At 31.7% G+C, this 26519-nt stretch overlaps 1 protein-coding gene across 2 annotated transcripts in view; it reads left to right on the plus strand.

Moving 5' to 3' along the window:
- Positions 1–25117, plus strand: part of Drp1 (dynamin related protein 1) — a 45824-nt gene extending 20707 nt beyond the window's left edge. Inside the window, exons 7-17 of one of the 2 annotated variants that reach the window (XM_076454692.1) lie at positions 2074–2178; positions 5665–5778; positions 7157–7369; positions 7621–7773; positions 8959–9051; positions 15760–15966; positions 20335–20415; positions 20815–21021; positions 22483–22540; positions 23053–23264; positions 24539–25117. In XM_076454692.1, coding sequence (XP_076310807.1) covers positions 2074–2178; positions 5665–5778; positions 7157–7369; positions 7621–7773; positions 8959–9051; positions 15760–15966; positions 20335–20415; positions 20815–21021; positions 22483–22540; positions 23053–23264; positions 24539–24595 — 1500 coding nt within the window. In that variant the 3' untranslated portion in view covers positions 24596–25117. The remainder of the gene's footprint in view (positions 1–2073; positions 2179–5664; positions 5779–7156; positions 7370–7620; positions 7774–8958; positions 9052–15759; positions 15967–20334; positions 20416–20814; positions 21022–22482; positions 22541–23052; positions 23265–24538) is intronic. The other variant, XM_076454693.1, reaches the window with a different exon arrangement.
- The last annotated feature ends 1402 nt before the right edge of the window (positions 25118–26519 follow it).

The raw sequence follows: 26519 nt of genomic DNA on the forward strand, positions 1-26519 counted from the left end.
AGAAGCCTGTGGCATTGTAGTACTTGGCTAGATCTGACATTATGAGGGTTAATGCCTTTTTAATACCAAGATGCATTATTGGGTTGTTAGACTATGTACAAATAAAAAGAGAATTGTTTGTTTTTCATATATATGAAGTTGGTTTTATTATATTGATAAGTGAATATAAAATATCCAGGTTTCAAAAACATTAGTTAAAAACAAAGATACATGGAGAGAAATTGAAACAGATTAAGTCAATAATCTAAAGATCTGTACTGTATAGCTTTAACCTAGAGTAGATATATAAATTAAGTGTATTCACTTACTGATCTAAAAAATGACAGCATTTTTAGAAAATCAATTTTTTCTTTCTTTCATAATGATGTTAAGTACAAGGTATATCCCTGGCTTGGAAGATCTAAATCTATGGTTTTAACACATTGTGTAATCTGAGCATATGAATATTTTGTGTTAAAAAGGGCTGTTACATATTTTTACCATAATTAATCAGTTTTTGGTGACTCACTACCACTGAAATGTGGAATAGTATGAAAATGTTCTGATACATGCTGTCCCACAACATTGATATTTCTGCTGTGCTTGCCTTGTACACATGAAAACCCTGGCTTTATCCCAAACCTTTCTTGAAAGAATGTTAACTTGCTGGAGATGTGTCATTGTTATGTGTCTTAAACATATAATCTACACAATTTGTAACAACTATAAAAATTGGGTTCCCCCTGTAAATTATCAAACACACCTATGTATGAACACAAGGGAGTTAGGTAATGTATTAGTATTTTTAAGTTAACAAAAATAACCATGGACAGAAAAGTCAGTAAACAACTTTAACAATCGTAGCTAGCTTCTCAAGTATTCATGTACTCTATCGTTAAGTGGATGATCTTTTGTGTGCAAAATGTTTATAGTTCATTTATCCTTTACCATTTGGAGTTTAGATTAACAATTGAAATCTGTTCTCAGTTGAATGTTCTCAAAAGCAGGCATTTAACAATCAGTTTTAGTTTTCCTCTGTTAACTATGGAATGAATAAAAACTTTTTAAATTAAAGGAATAGAGTGCTTCTTCATCTTCCCTCAAATAACACACTACATGCATCACAGTGGTTAAATGTGTAACAAGTAACATACTGTATGTGTGTCACTATGGTTAAATCACTTGTGTAAAAATGTTACTTAATATGTCAGTATAGGATTAGTTGTGAGTTAAATGTGTAACAAGTTACACTGTATGTGTATCACTGTGGTTAAATGACTTGTGGAGAATGTAAATTATTTGGTGTATCAATGTAAGGTTAAGATGCAAGTTAAATGTGGTGTACTAAGTACATTATTGTAGTTGTCACAGGGTTAAGGTGTATTTCAGAGGGTTCTTTGTACACAGGTTAAAACAAAAAAATCTTCAGTCTGATATTAGTGTGAAAATATAAATTTATTTGGAAATGTAATTTGAAGTTATGGGAATTGATTATCAGTTATGACTTATGCCAAAGTTGTATACACAAAATCATAATATTAACAATAATATTACTAAAATTATTAAGTCATAAGTGACTTGCTAAATGAAATTTAAAACAAAATTTTGTGCAGGGACTCTTTTGTGTAGTTTAAAGAGAACTAATTTTGGTAACAAAGACAATAAGCAGTCTTATTAGATTGTTACCATTTTGTGGATATTTTGGTAAAATAACAGTCTTACTAGATTGTTAAACTTTTGTGGATATTATGGTAAAAATAAGTCTTATTAGATTGTTACCATTTTGTGGATATTTTGGTAAAATAACAGTCTTATTAGATTGTTACCATTTTGTGGATATTTTGGTAAAGATAACAGTCTTATTATATTGTAACCATTTTGTGGATATTTTGGTAAAAATAAGTCTTATTATATTGTAACCATTTTGTGGATATTTTGGTAAAAATAACAGTCTTATTAGATTGTTACCATTTTGTGGATATTTTGGTAAAAATAGTAATTAAGACATTCAAACTTTCATTTAGTTTCAGTTTTCCATCTATTTTTTTGCAGGCCTAACTTAAACACAACAATTTCTTTAATTTTTTTTTTCAGTCTATAGAAGATGCTTTAAGAGATGAGACTTTGTTTCTCCAACGAAAGTACCCTGCCTTGGCTACAAGAAATGGCACATCTTATTTAGCAAAAACATTAAATCGGGTATGTATATGTGTACTAAATTCATTATAAACTAAGATTAAAATAGCTGTTACCATTATACTGCTTAGAGAAATGATGTATTCTTCAATGCTAGGTTAAAGTGACTTGTGTTGTTCCAACTTTTATGTACATTTAATTAAACCCACTATAAAATAATGAGTTAACTCTACCAAGATGGGTCTTCCTATGATTTTGGGTAAAAGTCTTAATTTCAAAATGCTAATGAACTGTTACATGAATGTATGTCAGCAAGTTTGATATCAAATTGTAGTTTGTAATTTAAATTTTAATATGATACATTAGTTATTTTCTGAATTGAAGAGTAAATATTAAAAACAAAATCCTAAATATTAATTTTTATATGTCTTGGTATGTTAAATGTAGCATAAATTCAACTTATACATTTGTGATGTCTAAACACAAAATCTATAATGTTTACGAATTAAAAACTGAAATTATGGATACTGACAAGTTAGAATATTAAATAACACATTGTATCTTTTTATTTTGCTTAGATATGGCCTATTTTGTGAATCAAACACAGTTGTCCTGCCAACCCTTTTTTTATTTTTGTTTGTATCACCACACCCCTTACTTGTGCACTTGTTTTGTTTGTAGCACCACATCCTTTACATTGTGTGTATTTATAACCACATCCCTTCCTTGTGTATGTATGTTATGTTTTGTAACACCACACCACTTATGCTTATGTTATGTTTGTAAATCCACATCCCTTACTTGTTTGTATATGTGTTGTGTTTGTAACAGAACACCCTTACTTGTGTATGTTATGTTTGTAAAACCACATTCTTTATGTTGTGATGCATTATCTTTGTAACACCACACTTGTTACATTGTTTATGTGCCATGTTTGTAATACTACATATACTTGGGTATGTGTTATTGTTGTAACACCATACTCATTACATTGTTTATGTGCCATGTTTGCAACACCACACCCTTTACTTTCATGTGTTATGTTTGTAACACCACACTCTGTAACTTTCTTGAAATCATATTCTGAAGGTAAATGTGACAGTCACCTGCACTCTTCTAATCCACGACTCAACTGATGAAGCAGTATTCAGAATCCATTTAGTTCTGTCTTTATAGTTTTGACACTACTATCTTTTAATACAGTATGTGTATCTTCAAAGAGTTTGGCATGCTGTCATTAGTCTTTTACATACAAAAATCATACTTAATTTACAGTAAAGTGTTTTATTAAACTAAAAAAAAAGATTTGTCTGTCAGTATATACAGTATTTTTGTTTTGCCATTCAGGTGCAGAGTGATTTTCATGTTAACATTAAAAATAATTTTCTTCATTTCAAAAAATTTCAGATCTCTAAAACCTCTTACATGCATTTCAAATATTTGTTTTCAGTATAACTTCATATTTTATCTGTTATTTTCTATACTCTAACTCTTTATAAGGTTTGTCAATTTGTTCAAACTTGTAACCACCAAACAAAAATTAAAATAAATCTAAAGCACTTATTTTTTTTTTCCAGAATCACTTCTTATTGTAAAGTGGAATGGTAATTGTTTATTCTGAGTAGCATTTAAACTCGTAACAGTATGCATCTATTTATACATAAATTTTATAGTCTTATTACTCTTTCAACCATTTCTAACTACTATTCTTGCCATTGTAAGTTGTAAGTCACTTAGGTTATACATTCATGTACACTCTTGAATTATGTTAACCAGGAGCTGTTTTCGTGAAATATTTACATTATTATTACATATTTTACGTAATCTAACCTGTCCTAAAGATATCTCTATTTCTACATTTTAATTTTTTTTATAGTAATAAATAAAAACATGAAAAAATACTTACCCAGTTTGTCCTCTCTTTTTTTTTTTTTTATCATCTAACAATGACAGTTAACCCTACTTTTCTTTATACTAATGGTAGTAATCCACTAAATAATGCATCATTAAACATAGAATGATAATAATAATAACATGCAAAAAAACAGAAAACTTCACCTAAAAATCAGTATTTTTTTGGCTTTCTAACTATGCAAAAAGAGCAGTTACAGAGTCATCCAAACTAATCATTGTCTTTCCTGTGGGAATGAAACTTGTACTAACAGAGAAGTTGACAATTCTCCATTCAGAAAACAACATAATATAATACATTTTAATAATTGAAAATCTTGTCTCTCTATTAGTTACAGATAATATAGAATTAAACATAATAGAATTATTAACAAATTTTTAAATAGAGGCTGTGACAGATGGGTGTGGTAACAGGAGTCTACTTTTTTGTTTGATAGCTCTGTAACTAAGCAAAATTAAATGCTATAAAATTATAGTTTGCCTGAGTAATTTACATTTAATTTTGTACTTATTGGAGGGGTGGTGAATAAAATAGAAAAGAGGAATGTGCAGAGAAAATGTTACATTTCTAACACAAAGGGAAAGTCAATATTTTTTTATATATTGCCTTGTAAAACTAAGAACTTAATGTTTATATATCATTAAAATATATATATATATAATATTATCAGTGATTTTATGCTATAGTAATTGGTATAATATAAGCAGAAAGTAGTTTGATAACATATTGAATAAAAGTCACTGAAACCTAAGGATGTGTACAGTACATGATGCCTGAGCAGAGGTGGTAAGTTACAAATGTAAATATACTTACGGATTCCTGATAAATAAGAATAGCATCAGTAAATTGTGTATCATTAATCAGAACCTATCTGGTAATTAACTTGTGTATTTTTATCTTTAAGAAAAGAGTGTCCATATTCCACTTGAGGAGATTTGATATTTTGTTTATGTGCATCAGTTTTATTGGTTCAATCACGTATCATTGCAAGGGTCTTTAAAAATTATTTTCAATAGTAAGAGAGATACTCGAAAAACTGACATTTGGTATAAGCCTGAAGTTAGAACTAGTTGTGGTTTTTAGATGTTTAGAAAGCTTATTGTAGGGAAATAGTTTATTATTAACTTTTTATAAAATATTATTTGAATGTGTCACAAAATAATGTTTATTTTTCATGAGCAAAAATTTTGTTTTTTTTTAGAGAGGTATGGGTTAAATTTGAATGGAGAAGCTCATGGAACACCATTAATTTTATTTGTAGCTTGTTACATGGTTTGTATCCCTTTACATGTACAATACATTTTCATGTACTACAGTTTATGATTAGGTAAATTGGATTAAAGTTGTACCTGTATGTCTGTCATCTTGCTAATTGAAGGATTGCTGAAAAATGTCTTCAGAAAACCTGAAACAAGCTGCAAATGGAAAGAATAATCATGACAATAATCACTCTAATGAATACAATGTGTTAATGATGTGGCAATTCACTAATTAGCAAATTCCACTAATGGTATAGCTCTTGTATTCAGACTTTATGAACACTGTATATAACTGAAGATGCTAGCACATCGACTTATAAAATAGGACATTGAACAGATCTTAATGAAAAGAATGTTTTTGTTTTGTTTTTTTCTCAGCTGTTGATGCATCATATTCGAGATTGTTTGCCTGAATTGAAAACACGAGTCAATGTGATGATATCTCAATTTCAGTCACTTCTTACATCTTATGGAGAAGCTGTTGATGATCAGGTACACAGTCAACTTTATATTCGCTGTTTGTTTTCAAATGTTAGATATGATAGAGACAATGTTTAAGTTTCCTGTTAAATACCATAGTCTTTCATGTTAGTTGGTGATCATTTGAAACACAGTTAAATGTGGAAGCGAAGATTCCAGTATCCTGTTAGAATCTTTAAAAGAAGGTATTCACACATAGCTACTTTCACAATAACTGAAATCATCTGTATGGAAGCTACAAAAATTGTTTCTGTGTACCATTGATAATTCTAATAAAAAAAAACAACAACTGACGTGTCAATGTTATTAACTTTGATTTTTAGGTATTATTTTAAAATAAGAATTAAGTTCATTGTATTGATTCTTATAACTCCAACACTCCTGAGGATATACAATATTGTGAGTACATTTTTTCAACACTTGTTTGTGAAAGTAGCGCTGGTGTTATGAGACCAAAGTTCATCTAATTTGTCCAGTTGCCTAGTATGGTGTATCATTATTGGTTACTTACAAGACCACTTGCGCTCTTTCTTAAAGGGTCCTCATTTTTCACCAACAGGGATTTTGACACACCAGTTATGTAGTACTTAATAGAGCTTAAGAATTCCTACATAGTGTTCAGATATCATTATGTTGTTCTTCAAATTAATAATTCAAATGATTGAATATTTTTAATACTTAATGTGTATAATTTCATATCACTTAAGTTCATAGTGACACATTAACTAACCCATATTTTCAAATATACACACACAGGTACTTCAGTATTTTATTGTTATTATTGTTAATAGTTAATTAGTTGATCCTTTTAAGACAAGTGTGTGTGTGTGTGTGTGTATATATATATATATATATACATACATATATATATACGTACATGGGAAATGTGTTATTGGCAATGGATGTGGTGAATATAAAGTGGTTAAAGTGTTATTGTTATATATTCTTCTAATTCTTGGAAATTCCTTAAGGAATAAAGAACGTAGTGTTTAAAAATGTAATAAGCTTAAAATTAATGTCTTATGAGAAATATAATTTGGAACATGTAGTTAGATGTACTGATGGCACTGAATTGTTTACAACTATTTAAGGTATATAAACAGAAAAGTATGAAGGAAAAAAATGTGTGTGTGTTTTATAAATTGAAAAAAGTAAAATATTTGTAATTCCAGCTTTGCATACTTATTGGTATTTTATACTAAATAGTTCAACATAGTTTTTAATATTAATGAAGTTTTTAAGTTGTGGTGTGCCAAGCTGTTGCTGAAAGGTGCTTTTAATTGTAAAATAATATATATATTCTTCCCTTTTAGTTGTAGTTGTAGTAGTTCTGAATGTTTCATAAGCATTTGGTCATGAATGTTTTTATTTGTACTTTTGGATGTTACAGGGCCAAACGCTTCTACAAATCATCACCAAGTTTGCATCAGCATATTGTTCAACAATTGAAGGTACAGCAAAAAATATCGAAACCACAGAACTTTGTGGAGGTGCTAGAATCTGCTACATTTTTCATGAGACATTTGGACGCACATTAGATTCTATAGATCCCCTTGGAGGCCTTACTACCCTCGATATTCTTACAGCTATCAGGAATGCAACAGTGGGTTTATTTTGTAATTTAGGTTGTGTTAAAAACGTCTTTAAATTAATTTTTGGAATAACGTATATATTAATGACTAGATTGAAAAACTATAAAACAAACAAAAATGATTAATGACAATTTGATCAAGGTTGGGTTGTTGAATAAAACATTATTCAAATTCATATTCTGCAAGTTTTTTTAATATGAGGTTTTCCTTAAAACGAGATCACATGGAGAATGTTTAAATCTTTGATTTTAATTTTCTTTAGGGTCCTCGACCTGCACTCTTTGTACCTGAAGTTTCATTTGAGCTGCTTGTAAAGCGACAAATCAGGAGACTTGAAGAGCCTAGTCTAAGATGTATTGAATTAGTTCATGAGGAGATGCAAAGAATAATTCAGCACTGTGGCACAGAAGTTCAGGTGAGTGAATGTGAAATGTTTTAGGATTTTATGTGGAATTACATCTGTAGTAGATGATGTAGTATATCAGAATTACATCTGTAACAGGTGATATAGTATATCAGAATTACATCTGTAACAGGTGATAAAATACATCAGAATTACATCTGTAACAGGTGCTGTATTAGATTTTGAGTAATTAGAATCTATTGCAGCTCTAAAGGTAGTTTTATATTACATACAAATTCAGGAATACTGGCTTTAAAAATATTAACTCTTTCTAAAAGGATTCAGTTGATTTGACAAATCTTGAAACCTTAAAGTAACCATTAGACTTTTCATACTATAACTTTTATGTGGTAAAATTTCAGTAAACATTAAACATTTTTCATACAAAAAGTAAGATCTTTTAATTAAGTTTTTCCTAATTACTTTTTTTGTGAATATATCAAGTTAGCGTTGACTCTTTTGAGGGCAAAGTCGTTTTCGTTAAGATTAAAAATACTTTTTTTGGGGAATTTTAAAATTTGTTTTGTAAAAACTCTGAAATTTCCTAATTAAATATCAAATGTTTTTTTTTTCTGTTAAACTTTATATCTATCTGTTATTTTCTTTAAAACTATCTGGACTTTGTCAATTTGACTGACTTTGTAACCACCATATAAATATGAAATAAATCTGAATTATCCTTTCTTCTTTATAGAAATAATAGCAACAAATGGTGAGATATGTACATGTATTAACTGAGCATCATCTTTTGAGCTGTATTATATGTATTGTTTGGAATCAGCCTCTCTAGTATTAGTTTTGGATTTTATATCAGCAAATCTGTAGTCTTAAAATTTGGCTCTTAGCTCTTGATATTTTTAGAAAGATCTTGAATATAAAATGATCTCAGTAAAAGATGATATTCCAGAGTGCTTTATGTTTTTAATCTTCAGCTATCAAATTATAGTAGTTTTTCTATTTGCTTGAAAAAATATCTTGAGTGCATATTATATGACCTGTAATTGTTGGTAGCTGTCAAAAATAGTTACTTAGAGTAAGTTTTTAGACAAAAGCTCCAATGTATAAGTGTTCAGACTTGTTAGAACACAGAATATTGAGTGTAGTTATGGCTGAGAAAACAGTTTTTTGTTAAAATATAGAAAACATTTTGATGTGTGTCAGTGAATGTATTAATTTGATTTTGTTTGTTTTTTTCAGCAAGAACTTTTACGTTTTCCAAAACTTCATGAGAAAATTGTGGATGTAGTTACCCACCTGTTACGTCGACGCCTGCCACCAACTAACTCAATGGTAATGCTGCAATGACATCTGTTGTAAACAATTTTTTAAAACCTCATGTAGTTACCTATCTGTTATGTTGGCACCTGTCACTAACTAACTCAATGGCTCAGCTGTATTCATGTCTGTTGTAAACAGTTTTTTCAAACTTTGTGTTGGCACCTGTCACAAACTCTCAGTAGTTCTGCTGTTTTGAGGTGGATTATAGTACATGGTGAGGGGACCTCCCAGAGAAGGCTCTAAACTCTCAGTTTACGTCCTCTGGGATTTAAACATCCACCCATGTGTTTGTTGCATGTGGCGACCCATGAAGTGGAGAAGAGGATCCTGGTGGTTGAGGGGTCCAACACACCCACTTTGGCCTTGAACTCCTGTAGTTGGGCAGTCTTGGGGTGGTCCCCAGGGTCAGTTGACTGGTCAACTTGAGCTAGGATCAACCAAGTACCAGTGTTAATTGTTCTCAATGGATGTTGCTGATATTGTGTCTGATACTGGTGTTTGGGTATAGTGCTTACGAAACCCTGGCATTACTGCATCCACTCCTAGGGCTCCATGGTGGGTGGGGTCAATGGGCACTGAAACAGTCTTTTTTTATTGTGGATTTTCCCTAACCACATTTTAAAAAATAGTGAAAAACAACAATCTTCAACATCTATACTTCATTTTCTGATATTACATTCTTTATCAGACGCATCTTCATATAAAATGTCTCCCCTTTTTATTCACAAGGGAACAGAGGGACTTGCTGGCTCTTCTAAGTCAGTCATAAAGCTTCGTTCTGGTGACACATTGATTAAAATATCCACTCCTAAACACAGTGAACTTCTCTTGCATCTGAAGGCCAGTGGGAACATACCCATTGAGGTTACTTTCCATGTTACTTTAAATTAGTCATGAGGAATTATTGTTGAGAGGGATTTGAAGAACATTCCCGAGTTCGAGATCCTCACTGATTTCTCCACCCAAGGAGTTTCTGCAGTGATGGGTATCTCCACTTGCAAAGATGTAATTATGATGTTGACCAGTGTCCTAATTTTGATCTTTACTTCACCATGCTCACCTTCCATCATCAAGGCAGTTTATCTTAATTGCAAGGTATGGCCATATATTCCAAATCCTCTCAGATGTTTCCAATATCAGTGGTTTACTCACTTAAAGACATCATGTCGTGGTTCTTTGTCATGTGCTTGTTGCAATGGCTTGGACCACAATGCCAATGAGTGTGAAATAGACCCTCATTGCATTAATTGTAGTGACTCTCACCCATCTTACTTTAGTTCGTGCTTTAGGTGGGTGGAAGACAAAGAGGAACAGCATTTGAAAATCATTCACAACATTTCTTATCCTGAAGCTTGAAGGTTTCTGTCCACCACTCCATATTGGACGTATGCTGCTGCACTTCATTTTACTGCTACAGTGGAAATGCAGATGTATCTCTCTGTGCCTGCAATAGAATTGTTCTCAAACCATGTGAACCTCCATATCTCTTGCCTTGGATCATATATGAGTTATCCAGTACATAAACTGTACTCTTTATACTAACTTACCTAGTTCTCTACTGGCCCTGGAATCACTTCATGTTAGTTCTCACCCTGTTCTCATCGATGTTCAAAACCAACTGACTCATTTTTCTTCATCATCTACTTCTATCTGATTTTTCTGGATACCAGAACATGTTGGTATTCACGGGAATGAGCTTGCTGACATTGCTGCTAAGTCTCTCTACTCTGGTACTATTACTGCCATGCCTGTCCCATACAAGAACTATGGCCCTTTATTCAAGGCTCGGCTCCAAACCACTTGACAGTCGATTTGGAGTGAGCAATATGATAAGTTTTTCCAGATAAAGCCTTCTGTTGCTCTTTGGCTGTTTTGCTTGCCTGAGGAGCAGAAGGAGGAAGTTGTCCTAGCTAGACTACACACTGGTCACAGTTTTTTAACTCATTGTTTTCTTTTATCTGGGATTGAAACACCAGTGTGGTCTGTGTGACACTAAAGTCACAATAGTTCACATTTTACAGTTGTACCATCATTATGGCCATGAGCAATGACATCATTTTAAGCATATTTTTACCATGGATTCACCCTTAATGTTGGACAGTATCATTGATGATGGTGGCATTGTCCACCTCAGTTGTTTTAACTCGATTTAAGATTTTAACTTGAAAATTGGACTATGTGTCATTTTAGCATGATTTCTTTTTACGTATTTTAATAATTTTACTTTTATTTTTTATTGGTTGTTTGGCATAGGTATTAGCCTAGTTGCTTTGTGTCAATAAATGTTAAACAACCAACCAAACTATCATAAACACCTGAATTTTTCATGATTTTAGTTACATTTTATCATACAAAGTATTGTGGACCCGCTATAGTAGATCTTCTTATAGAGACTATTGTCAATACTTTTTGTCAAGGTTTGTTTACCTTTTCAGCACTTCTGTCTCTTCCCCTACCTTCTTTGCCATCAAGTTTAGGCAAATTGACTGCTTCTTTTCTTTTTTTTTTGTCCCAGTCGTTTCTATGACTATAATCACCCCTTTACACTGGTAGAACTCGAGCTTGCCCTTCATTTGTCTGACCTGATGATGTTCACTATGAAATCCTGCACCTTTTCTTTCCTGCTTTTGTTACTCCTCTTTTGGTTATCTTTAACCAAATATATCACAAAATTGTTTTTCCTGATGCTTGGCACAAATCTATTGTTCTCCCTTTTTCTTAGCCTGGGAAAGATCCCAAGATTCCTTTTAGTTATTGTCCAGTTGCTTTGACTGGTTGTCTCTGTAAGTTCTTAGAGAGGGAGGTTAATGCTTATCTTGTTTGGTTCCTCGATTCAAACAATCTCCTCTCGCTCACCCAGTCTGGGTTCAGTCAATGGTGCTCTACCGTGGACCATCTGATTTAACATTGATCAGGTTAGCCTTCTTTAAGAGAGGACATCTAGTTTATTTCTTCTATCTTGTGGAGGCTTGTGACATTATATGGAGGTACAAAATTTTGTGGAACATCCATTCATATGGATTTTGTTGCCATTTGCCTATTTATATTCATGATGTTTTTTACTGGATAGGTGATTCCAAATCTATGTGGGTTCAACTGTTTTCCTTTTTTCACACAGTAACATGGAGTCCCTCATGGTTGTATCTTGAGTGCCACACTTCAGTATCAATATCAATGCTATTATTGGTCAACTTTTTCCTACTGATGTAAAGGCCTTGATGCCAATAACTTTCACATTTCTGGTTGGTCTTCGAAAATGAGATTTATTGAGTGACAGCTTCAAACCATCATCAATAACTTATTCAAGTAGACAGTAGTAAATGGTTTACTCTTTCTTTCTTCAAAACTGCTTACATGTATCTCTGCCACCAACAGGTTTTACACTGCAATCCTGAACTCTGTCTTGGTGATATTGTATTTCCTGTGGTCTCTGAAGCAAAGTTCTTGGGGCCTTTATTTAACTGTAAGCTCACTTTTAGTTCTTAGATCAGGCAGCTACATATCAGGTATAGGACACTGAACATTCTCTCTTCTCTCTCTTGGGAAATGGATCAATGTTCTATGCTTAAGATCTATCATGCCCTCATTCAGCCCAAACCAGACTATGGGTGTCTGCCTTGAAAATGTTAGACCCCATTTACCATCTGGGTCTTCAGCTCTGAATAGGAATTTTCCATACTTCTCCAGACCACAGTTTGTACATTGAGTCCTATGAACCTTCTCTTGACCTCTGCTGTTTGCAACTTTCTCTGAAGTATGCTACGAAATCATTCCACATAGAGTTGTCTTCTTTCTTCAATGAGTTGTGTTCTTTCAGAAGATGATCTGCTTTCTTCCTTTGCGTACTGACACAGCTGGCTAAATTGGGTCAGTTATTGAATGACATTGCTGCCTAATATTATCATCCTATCCCATCATAGCTTATTTCCATCCTCCCCTATGACCTTTCCTTGAGTTGTGTGAGGAAGGCGGACACTCCTGACTGGAACCCTATCTGCGACCTTTTCTTGAGTTGTGAAGGTGGACACTCCTGACTGGAACATTCCCACCTATGACCTTACCTTGAGTCGTGAGGAAGGCAGACACTTCTGACTGGAAGTACTGTATTCTTTTTGCAGAACATCTTTTGAATCATTCTTTTGTTTCTATTTCAAAATCAAAGGATCTTTTGGTTTTTCTGTGGTTTTGTGTGGCTCAGTGGTTGCTAACAGAATCCTCTCTACAGTTTCTGTGTTGACTGTCTAGTTGTATGTATTTCTTTTGTTCTAGGTAATGTAGAAGTTATGTAGTACATTAATTTTACTATTTAGACTGTGACTCTCTTAGCTCTGTTCTGGACAAGGAATCATTTAACTCTAGTTCTCACCGTATTAACATTAATATTCAATAGCAGGTGGCCCACTTTCTCTGTCTTCTGTTTGCATCCAAATTTACTGAATACTCAGCCATGTTAATATTTGTGGGAACCAGCTTGCCAACACTACAGCTAAATCTGTCTGTTATGGTGCTGTCCCATATATGGACTACAATTTTGTATTCAAGGCTCAGCCTCAAGCCAGTTAGCAGTTGGTTTGGAGTAAATGATGTCATAACAAGTTCTTTTCCAGATTAAACCAGTTGTTGCTCTTTAGTCATCTTGTCTCCATAAGAATCAGAAGGAGGAAGTTCTCTTGGCTATGCTACACATTGGTCACAGTTTTTAACTTGTCATTTTCTTTTATCTGATACTGCTTCACCATTGTGTAGCTTTTGAAATTCAAGTTACAATAGCCCACATTTTAGTGCTGTGTCATCATTAAGGTGGTGACACCATTTTTGACATGTACTTTCTATGAGTTTAACCCTGACATTGGATAGTGCTATTGATGATGATGACACTGTTCAACTTAAAACATGTTTTAAATCTTTTTAATTCTATTCAAATATTTTGCCTGATTTTCAAACTTTGTTTAGTTTTTAACTTGTTTTCATTTTACTTTTGAAATTCTAACCAGTTATTTGGTGCAGATAGTCCTGTTACTTTGCACACTTAATGGCAGCTAACCAACCTATATTTTTCTAATGTATGTTACATGTAGCTTAAAATACAAATAGTATTTTTCAGTCATGCAAAAATTTACAAAATAAATACAGTTAATACTAATGCAATAATTTACATAATAAGAACAATTAATACTAACATAATTTACATAATAAGTATTAATTTAAGTACAATTAATATTAATATAATGTGACTGTCAATTCCATTGTTTTTTCTAGTTTGTGACTTCAGAATTAGGGACAGCCAGCTCAGATATCTCTCATGTAGCTTTGGGCAAAATTCAACAAACAAAGAAACTAATTTAATGACAGCTGGTGATAATTGTAGAATAGATGATTTTCATTAAAAAATCATATTCATGCTGATAGACACACAATTTAAATTACCTATGTCAGCTCACAGAAGTGCATTCTGTGTATTATTACATGATATCTTTACTGTTTTATAACATACAAAAGAAGAGTCAATATTTATAATTATTTAAATTTAAATACAGCTAAATCACACTAAGTATTACATAACTTAGTGGGTTATTAAACTTCAAATTACAGAATACAACCAATGTCCAAACTGAATTAGTACAAAATTATTAATGAAACAGTTACATAATGGACCTAGTAATCAAACTTTAGACAAAATTACAAACTATTATAAATATGCTATTATTGTACAATCACATAATTTATATAATTTAAAATGTTACACTTTCTTAAAGAGCAAAGATAAAAGAACTGAACTCTGTGAATAGAGATGGAACATGCTAGTATTAACAACAGCGGAGTAGTATATTTATTGGTGTAAATTGAGTGAGTTTTCGTAGTAGATGTTTGGGATGACGTTTTGTTAACATCATTTATTAATATATTGTAACTGAGTATGTAGAAGTACCTGAGTTGCCCCTTTAATGACTTTTATTCCTAAATTTTAAATTTAATTTTTTTGGGTTATTAACAATTTCTGATCTGATGTGCCTCCCCCTTCAGGTGTCAAGTGCATGATTGCATTTCAAATACCAAAAATAATTTTAATGTTATTTTAAGAATATTTCAAAACCTTAATTTTGTCATTTTATAGCATATATTTAGTGTCATTTACAAAGAAAACTGAAAGCAAATGTTACTTATATTTCTATACATCATTGAGGAAAACTAAACAAATGTACATTACACAAATATGTCATTTGGTCACTACAGTGATACCAGGGAAACCATGGTCATGATGTATTCTGACTGAATTCTAACTTAAGATTTTGTTTCTTGTGTGATTTTCCTGCTCTTTCTATGGGTTTTTTTGTTGTTTTTTTTTTTTTTTTGTATGGCCCATCATTCTGATGCTTTTTATGAGTTAACAACATGTGATGAGAACCACTACTAATGTAGCTCAGTTTCAAAAAGGGCAGAGTTTAAATAAAATTGGACAAAACAGAAGATCAACCCTTTCTACCACTGTAGAATTATTGAAATGATGTGAGAAATAATTCATGGAAACATGACAACACCTTCTTTAAGCAGAAAAGGATAAAATGCAGTGGGAAGTTTAGAAACAAAATGAAGTATTTTTATTGTTTTTTAGACCTTTGTCTCAAAAAACTGTTTTAACAATTTTACAACACAGAAAGATGGTAAAGAATATATATATTGGAAATTATATAACTATTATGTTAAACTTTGTGTTTAAAGGTTGAAAACTTGGTTGCAGTGGAGCTAGCATACATCAATACCAAACATCCCGACTTCCACGATGCTGTTCTGGTTAATACTCTTGTTAAAAATACGGAAACTGAGAACAAAAAGCCCATCAAACGTGTTGAAAATAACACTAACCTTCCAAGTGCTCCTTCAAACCTGAATATACCTGAAGTTAATAATGAAAAAGTTATTAACAAAGTAAGATCAAGGTTACTTCATTTTTTAAAGCAATGTACCATGAATATGTTTCACCATGGTGGTTGTACTTTCACAGGATAGATAAACATAGATTATATGTTATTTCTTACAGGGTTGAATTTTTTTTTATGTAAATGATCTTCCTGGAAGTAAGATATGTTTTATTAATTGAGTTATTATACTTTTTAAATTCTGCTATGAAGTCATTGGAAGACTTTACAAGATCATGGTAGACACATTGGTATTTACATTAAAGTGAAATAATTTATTATTTCTTATGTCATTTTATTATGGCCAGATGTTAAGTATGACATTCAAATTTTTAAGCAAGTAATTCAATAAGTTTACAAAATGCATATTCAGAATATGCTAATTGACATTAGTTCTCAATTTTTACTTGTGTACTGCATATCCAGAATGTGTTAACTGACAGTATTCCAACTGTTTGTCAACTTTGTACTACATATTCAGAACATGTTAACTGACATTAGTTGTCAACTTTTACATGTATAGTACATATCCAGAATGTGTTAACTGACAGTAGTTGTCAACTTTTACATGTATACTACATGTTCAGGATATGTCAGTTGTCAAGAAGTAACAACTGTTACAGTTGTATGATATAAATTTGGTTAATATTGGTGTGCTATATTTTTTTGTAACACTAAATCATTCAAAGATAATAAACTACTGTGTTTCTGCATTTATAGATGGTATATTTTATGTGAAATATTAGCCACTAATAATTTGATGGAAGAAAACTGTTAATTAATAGTTTTATAATGTTCATTTTAAGACAAATTAGTCTTATTATAATACAAGTAATAAATATACTTTGTTTTATAAAACCAGAGGAGGTTAAACAACATATATTTTTGTAGGATTTTCAATAGCTGATTGACAGATTCAGCATTTTGTTTTTTAAATTCATTTTTTAAAAATGTACAGCAGATTCTGAATGATGTGTATTTGTAGACAAAGCATGTGTGAAGATAGTTGAGTTTTTAATTTTTCATGTTGGAAATATTTAGAAAATTGAAGGTGAATGAGTGTAATATTTTAAGTTTTCTTTTCCTCTTAAAAGTTTTTTCTGTTATCAATTTAAAACTGTGTATAACTTAGCTCAGTTGCAAGAGTATTGGTGTTCAAACACTGATGGGTTCAAGCTGTGTTCATATTGTAAGGTGTTTGCAGTGATGTTCACATTATCATTCAGTTTGACAACACATTGTATTTAAATGTCACCCAATTACCCCAGGCATATCTTGCTTACAATTCAAAATACTATGGTCTGGATTAATGTTTAATAACTGACTTAATATAAATTGAAGAACCATGAGAAAGTATTACTGTAACAGATAAAAATGTGAAGAATTATCAGGCCTCATGACTGATATTGATAGTTTATCACTCTGTCTCAGAAGAACTTTCTTCAGGCCTTCAAAATACAGTAAAATGTCATTGTATTAGAATAACATTTTAGCTTGACAACCTTGAGTTCACAATGAATCCAACATACATTCTCAATGTTAGAGTGGAAAGTCTTCATATGATGTACCTAATATTTTGATACATCTTGAAAGCTCTTACTTCTCAGATCCCCTGAATTGGTTTAGTGGAAAATCAAGCATTCTCTGCTACCTCTTTCACTCAGTATTGGATGTGGCATTGTCAGCTTGAGGGTAGGATGTTTTGACATGATGTGTTTAGGTAGCTTGAAGTTCCAAGGTTGTATTTGTCTGATGTACTGGACTTTGTGTTAACTCATGCTAAGGCTTTTTATGGAGTAGGGTTATGTTACTATAAATGTTTAATGTTAAAAACTCACATTTTAATAAATGATGAATTATTGCCCACAATTTTAATAATGACACTCTTTCCAGTTTAAAAAAAATAAATAAGTGTTACTTCACAGGATAAAAGAAAAAAAATCTGAGACTGGAAACAGTCTCACATGTTCAACATGGATTGTATCTATGTACAGTTTTTGTAATGATAGTTCAAAGACTAGTGTGAGCCAGGGATTAAAATCAGAAGCAAGTTGTATATATATAGGCTGTGGTGACTGAGTGGAACATTGATTGTTATAAGGCTGTGGTGACTGAGTGGAACATTGATTGTTATAAGGCTGTGGTGACTGAGTGGAACATCGATTATTATATGGCTGTGGTGACTGAGTGGAACATCGATTATTATATGGCTGTGGTGACTGAGTGAAACATTGATTGTTATAAGGCTGTGGTGACTGAGTGGAACATTGATTGTTATAAGGCTGTGGTGACTGAGTGGAACATTGATTGTTATAAGGCTGTTGTGACTGAGTGGAACATTGATTGTTTAAGGCTGTTGTGATTAAGTGGAGCATTGATTGTTATAAGGCTATGGTGACTTAGTGGAATATTGATTGTTATAAGGCTATGGTGACTTAGTGGAATATTGATTGTTATAAGGCTGTTGTGACTGAGTGGAACATTGATTGTTTAAGGCTGTTGTGACTAAGTGGAGTATTGATTGTTATAAGGCTGTGGTGACTGAGTGGAACATTGATTGTTATAAGGCTGTATTGACTTATTGGAACATTGATTGATGTAAGGCTGTGTTAACTTAGTGGAGCATTGATTGTTATAAGGCTGTGTTGACTTTGTGGAATATTGAATACATTATAAGGCTGTGGTGTCATTGTAGAGCATTGATTATTTTATAATAGAGTAGTGACTTTGTGGAATATTGATTATTTTACAAGGCTATAGTGAATTTGCAGAACATTGATCATGTTACAAGAGTGTGGTGACTTAGTGGAACATTGTTATAAATGAATCACTTGTTAACACCTCCACAACTATATAGTCTATGATCATTGTTATTAAAATAATCACTTTTTGAACACCTCCACAACTTTATAGTCTGTAATCATTGTTACTACATAAATCACTTTTTGAACACCTCCACAACTTTATAGTCTGTAATCATTGTTACTACATAAATCACTTTTTGAACACCTCCACAACTTTATAGTCTGTAATCATTGTTACTACATAAATCACTTTTTGAACACCTTTACAACTAGATAATCTGTACCCATTTTTGTTAAGTGAATCACTTTTGCAACACCCCCACAACTATATAGTCTGTAATCATTGTTACTAAATGAATCACTATATAGTCTGTAATCATTGTTACTAAATGAATCACTTTTTGAACACCTCTACTACTAGATAGTCCGTAATCATTATTACTAAATGAATCACTTTTTGAACACCTTTACAACTTTATAGTCTGTAATCATTGTTACTAAATGAATCACTTTTTTAAGTGAATCACTTTTCAACACCCCAACAACTATATAGAACACCTCTACTACTAGATAGTCCGTAATCATTATTACTAAATGAATCACTTTTGAACACCTCTACTACTAGATAGTCCGTAATCATTATTACTAAATGAATCACTTTTGAACACCTCCACAACTTTATAGTCTGTAATCATTGTTACTACATAAATCACTTTTTGAACACCTCTACTACTAAATTGTCTGTAATCATTGTTACTAAATGAATCACTATTTAAACACCTTTACAACTAGATAATCTGTACCCATTTTTGCTAAATGAATCACGTGTTGAACACCCCCACAACTATATAGTCTGTAATCATTGTTACTTAATGAATCACTTTTTGAACACCTCTACTACTAGATAGTCCGTAATCATTATTACTAAATGAATCACTTTTGAACACCTCCACAACTTTATAGTCTGTAATCATTGTTACTACATAAATCACTTTTTGAACACCTCCACAACTTTATAGTCTGTAATCATTGTTACTACATAAATCACTTTTTGAACACCTTTACAACTAGATAATCTGTACCCATTTTTGTTAAGTGAATCACTTTTTCAACACCCCAACAACTATATAGTCTGTAATCATTGTAACTAAATGAATCACTTTTTGAACATCTCTACTACTAGATAGTCCGTAATCATTATTACTAAATGAATCACTTTTTGAACACCTTTACAACTTTATAGTCTGTAATCATTGTTACTAAATGAATCACTTTTTGAACACCTCTACTACTAGATAGTCCGTAATCATTATTACTAAATGAATCACTTTTGAACACCTCCACAACTTTATAGTCTGTAATCATTGTTACTACATAAATCACTTTTTGAACACCTCTACTACTAAATTGTCTGTAATCATTGTTACTAAATGAATCACTATTTAAACACCTTTACAACTAGATAATCTGTACCCATTTTTGCTAAATGAATGACGTGTTGAACACCCCCACAACTATATAGTCTGTAATCATTGTTACTTAATGAATCACTTCTTTGTTTCCTGTTATTCAAGTGGAAATTTGTATCAATGAAGAACAAGGCTGACAAAATCTTGTATTCGATGCAAGCCAAGGTCAAGACATCATGCTGTAAGGTATTGGCTTTGTCAAAGTTTGGTTTGGGGTTCCTGCATTGTATCCATCTATATGTTGTTGTTTCTCTAGACCAACTGATTGTGACTTGCAGAAGATCTTATTATAAGAGAGACAGAGCATGTACAATTTCACATCTGTAGTATATCATGTGGCAAGAATATATGTTTGAGAATATGATTTATAGGAGACAAAAAATAAACACTTAAATCTCTACTTTGTTGTGGCAGGAACATACATCTCACAGTACTGGGAGTTTGATAGCATGTCTTGTTGTTGGGTTTTCTCCATCTTTGTATCACATTAGTATCTTTTAATTTAAATTATTATTAAAAATGTTTTTTTTAAACCAGAACAGATATAAAAATAGGTAGGTCAGAATAGTTTATTTTTGTTTTTAGCCTTCTGGTCTTCAACGGTTCAGTGGGCTTAGTGGAAGTGAAAGTAACCTGGCATCAGGCTGGATAGCAAATTTGATGGGTAGCTCCAAGACAGACAACAGTAGCAGGACAGAGAGTCCAGAACCGACACCCACTCAGCAGCCCTCTACCCCTCTGCATGGAAAAGTTACTAGTCCTGTGAAGCCAGTGAACCTTCTGCCAGAGGTGGTATGTCTCTTAGCATATTATAGGAAGCATTTTATAAAACAACAGTCTCTATTCTAACACAGTGGAAGTTTTTTTATGCTGTGTACATTTAATATTTCCTATCAAACACACACACACACACACACACACACACATATGACCTTCCTCTAACATGATAGTAGTTTTATGAAGGTAATAAACTTTTAGCACAAGCTGTACATATTTTTGTGTACATTCAATAGCTCCTATCACACACACATACCTTTCTTTTAACACAATAGTTGTTCTGAAGTGCCTTATGTTGCAATGCAACCTTATAATGCAAATGAAACCATATGAACTTGCTATACTTTCTTCTGTGTTTGGTCATTATGTTTTGGATCTAGTGTAGATAGTCCTCTTGTAGCTTTGTGCAAAATTCCAAACAAACCAAACCAAAACCTTCAGAATCTGTGTCTCAGTAGAAGTTGGAAGTTGTTGCAGTGAGGGATCTTTTGATGTAAAAAAATAAATAATGAAAGTTAACTTCACAGCTGTTAATAAATGTTTTAAAACTATTAATTTCTAAAAGTATTTTTACCTGTGTAGTACTGGTTCTTTTTTTACTTTATCTGCATTTTGTCTGATATCTGATCAAAAGAGGAATTGTCTAAGAAAAATATGGAACATTATGGTTGCATTTCTTTAATTACCTTACTTTGGTAGTTTACACATGTGATATAATCTATTAATAGTGATGTATATAAGAAGAGGTATTTATGTAGCCATTTGAGGTTTTATGTTTTTACATGAATCACTTTGATTGTGTGGAAAAAAATACAGATTTATGCTTTATCGGTGCATTTTTTGTCTATTGAAATGAATGTTAAAACAGAGAACATGAGATACTCAAGGCAGTTTTCTTTCTTTTGAATACTTGGAGAATATGATTTTAAACATTATTTCAGATAGCAAACATTAGTTCTGTAGATTAAAGTTGAATGATAGTTTTTGTATTTAAGTGGATTAATTGTTGTATGGTAGTTTATGTAATTATTTGGATTAATGGTAAAATGGTAGTTTATATAACTATTTGGATTAATGGTAGAATGGTAGTTTATATAATTATTTGGATTAATGGTAGAATAGTTGTTTTTATGTAATTATTTGGATTAATGATAAAATGGTAGTTTATGTAATTACATGAATTAATGATAGAGTGGTAGTTTATGTAATTATTTGGATTAATTGTAGAATGATAGTTTATGTAATCATCTGAATTAATGGTAGAGTGGATGTTCTTATGTATGTATTTGGATTAATGGTAGAATGGTAATTTATGTAATTATTAGGGTTAATGGCACATTGGTTGTTTTTTTAGAAATTATTTGAATTAAGGGTAGTTCATGTAATTATTTTGATTAATGAAAGAATAGTTGTTTTTATGTAATTAAACACTCTTTGCATTTGCTGTGACTATTTAGCTTTATTTTCACATTTCAGCCAACAACAACATCAAGAAGATTGTCTCCAAAAGAACAAAGGGATTGTGAAGTTATTGGTATGAATGAATAACATTCAGTAATAGTTACTAGATTTTAAAAAGTTCACATTTATCGAAAATTGTGTTTTAATTGTCAACTTATTTTACTGTTTAACATATCCAATTTTCTGATTTAAGATGACCCAGACCAATTTGTATAACACATAGGAAACTCCTTGCTATAACAAATTTGTAGATTCACAAATGGTTTGGAGAATGAATAGCTATTAACACGTTGGCTTCCACTGGTTGGTTGTGATAGTCTTCCAAAAAGACCCACATGGCTCACAAGTGAGTCGTGCTATATTTCGTTTTTAAAGGACTGGGACACAACTGATACATATACACTCTTCCTAAAAAAATAATTATAAAATGATTAGTGAGACTCTGGAAAGTATCAGCCAACGTGTTAAAAATGTGTTTAAAAAGCCAGAGGAGTGATTATAATTATAATGTATTATAAACTTGAAGTAACATTATTCATTAACCACCTGTGTTTTCTTGTTTCATATTTATATTTCTTCATCCAGAACGTTTGATCAAGTCGTATTTTCTAATTGTAAGAAAAAACATTCAGGACTCTGTGCCGAAAGCTATCATGCACTTTTTAGTAAACCATGTGAAGGATAACCTTCAGAGTGAACTGGTCACTCATCTGTACAAACATGACCACTTCAAAGATCTTCTACAGGAGTCTGAACACATAGCTGTTAGGAGAAGAGAGGCAGCTGAGATGCTAAAGGTAAAACATGTCTCACTTACAGAGACAATAGCTTATGCTATGTTTTAAATAAATGGTGAAGGTAAGACATATCTCAGTTACAGAGACAGTAGCTTATGATATGTTTTAAATAAATGGTGAAGGTAAGACATATCTCAGTTACAGAGACAGTAGCTTATGATATGTTTTAAATAAATGGTGAAGGTAAGACATATCTCAGTTACAGAGACAGTAGCTTATGATATGTTTTAAATAAATGGTGAAGGTAAGACATATATCAGTTACAGAGACAGTAGCTTATGATATGTTTTAAATAAATGTTGAAGGTAAGACATGTCTTACAGAGACAGTATTTTATTGTATGCTTTAAATGTTGAAGGTAAGACATGTCTTAGAGACAGTAGCTTATGGTATGTTTTAAGTAAATGGTGAAGGTAAAACAAATATCACTTACAGAGACAGTAGCTTGTGATATGTTTTAAATAAATGGTGAAGGTAAGACGTATATCACTTACAGAGACAGTAGCTTATGGTATGTTTTAAATAAATGTTGAAGATAAGACATGTCTCACTTATAGAGACAATAGCTTATGATATGTTTTAAATAAATATTGAAGGTAAAACATGTCTCACTTATAGAGACAGTAGCTTATGGTATGTTTTAAGTAAATGGTGAAGGTAAAACAAGTATCACTTACAGAGACAGTAGCTTATGGTATGTTTTAAATAAATGTTGAAGAAAAGACGTGTATTAGTTACAGAGACAGTAGCTTATGGTGTGTTTTAAATGTTGAAGGTAAGACATCTCATGGAGAGTAGCAGCTTGTAGTATGTTTTAAACAAATGTTAAAGATAATACATGTCTCTCTTATGAAGAGAGTAGCTTATGGTTTGTTTTAAATAAATGGTGAAGGTAAGACCTGTATCACTTCCCGAGACAGTAGCTTATGATATATTTTAAATAAATTTTGAAGATAAGACATGTATCCCTCACAGAGATGGTAACTTATGGTATACTTTAAATAATTGATGAAGGTAAGACGTGTTTCACTTTCAGACATAGGTCCAACACATTCAGACAAGAACAGAATGTAAGAGAAAACATCCAGACAAACAGTTAAATGTAAGAGGACATTCAGAAGACTGGGACGTAAGCACATGATTTTATGAAGAGAAATCACGCATGCACGTACAAAGTTTAATATTTAACAAACAGATAACCAACTCACATGATTATTTTTGAAGACCAGCAATATTTTGTAATTTTTATAAGTCACTTTCACTTTTTTTTACAGGCTCTTCAGAAAGCCAGTCACATCATTGGTGAAATTCGAGAAACACACATGTGGTGAATCTGTTAGTAATGATAGTGTAGTCAGTGGTTGTAGAAAGTCTGTAGCAGAGAAGGTACATTCCCCATAAAAATGTAAAAAATACAACCTGTTTTCTTTGTTATTTGCACAAAGTAACATAGTAAACTCAGCATAGATTAGTTAAACCAACAGCCAGTATTTTTGTTTGTAGCATGTGAAACCATGTAAGTCAGTGTAATGTTCATCTTCAGTTCTCATCTTCTGTAAGTGTTCATGTGTTAGAAAGAAGATGGACTGTCGACTTTATCAGAAGAAATTTAGTATAAATAAATTATATTAGAATGAAATTTTGAACTACTTGTGCAGATATTTTCTGGAGGAAGTCTAAAAGTTATTTATAAATAAATATCCCCAAATCAATTTTTCTAAAATTTTGAACTTCATTTGAAAAAATAAGTTATGGACTCCATGAACTATTTTGAATCTGTTAAATGTAATTTGGAAACTTTTGCCATTTTTTTTAAATAATATTCATTGAAATAAAATACATTTTACCTGTCAGTTTTATTAGTTGTTTTCTTTTAGTTTATGCTTAATCTTGTACAACAAGTATAGAGTTTATTATCAAGTGACGTATCACTTGTAAATAGGTCCTAAAAAACAGTTTATTAATAAATATCAGTCATTGATATCAGTTGTTAATAAATGTCAGTCATTAATAAATATTGCAGTCATTAATAAATATCAGTCATTACTAAATATAACATTATCCACTAGATAATATTAGTCAACATTTAAATGATGATTTACTTTTTTTTTTTCAATAATTAATTCTAGACAGATGAAGCCAGTTTTATTAACAACAGTGTCTTGTATAGTTTATGTTTAAGTTTGGGTTTCTTTTAAATACTCTTTTTTTTTTCTGTTATGTTTTTTTTTCCTCACTGTGTGGTTTATATTGGCAGTCTTTCACACACATCATACATGACTGCCAAAATTCTATATTTTCAGGTACTGGACTGTTTTTGCATTAGATAACCTTTTATCTAGTGGTTTTATAAATACCAGTAAGAGAGCTTGAGGCTTCATGTGAAAGGATATAGATATATATTTTGAAGACACCAGAACATTTTGATTAAAGCATTCACATATTCAAGGAGTTTATTTAGTGTGTTTTTGTATTTGTCACGATGTAAAAATACAACAGTTTATCTTGTTTTTGAAACAAAAGTATACAAGCTCAATGTTTTGTTCATTTCGAAGTAAATCATAACAGATATTTATTTAAAACTTTGATCAAAGGTTTCATAATGTTAATATTTAAAGCTGTTGAACCTACATCCCTTGCATGGCCAAGTGATTAAACAGCTCTGACCTGCAATCTGAGGGTCACAGGTTTGAATCCCCATCCCATCAAACATGTTTGCCTTTTCAAGCATGGGGGTAATATAATGTAACAGTCAATCCCAATATACCTTGGCAAAAGAGTAGCTCAAGAGTTGGTGGTGGGTGGTGATGACTAGCTGCCTTCCCTCTAGTCTTGCACTGTTAAATTAGGGATGGTTAGTGCAGATAGCCCTCGTGCAGCTTTCCTTGAAATTTAAAAACATGCATACCTACCGAATCTACACATACACGAACCTTATTGCTTATTGTGGTAATTTTTGCAAATTTTAATAACCTCAGTCAGTTGATATAATTTTATCGTTTTGTACTTATCTTATTCTTTAAGGTTGATGACAGATTATGTGAAATATTTTTCATAAATAAAAATGCAAAATATACAACTTTTAATGTTTTGCTAACAAATTGAAATACCTATCTTTAAAGATGTTTGGATGAAGCATGTTTCATGGCCTTCCTCACCTTAAGTACAAATTAAAATAGCTAATTAGAATTAACTCTTAAAAAAGGCTGAAATAACAGCAGACTATGATACTCACGTTATCATTTTATAAAACTT

The sequence above is a fragment of the Tachypleus tridentatus genome, chromosome 9 (assembly GCF_004210375.1).
Source record: "Tachypleus tridentatus isolate NWPU-2018 chromosome 9, ASM421037v1, whole genome shotgun sequence".
Taxonomy (NCBI): domain Eukaryota; kingdom Metazoa; phylum Arthropoda; class Merostomata; order Xiphosura; family Limulidae; genus Tachypleus; species Tachypleus tridentatus.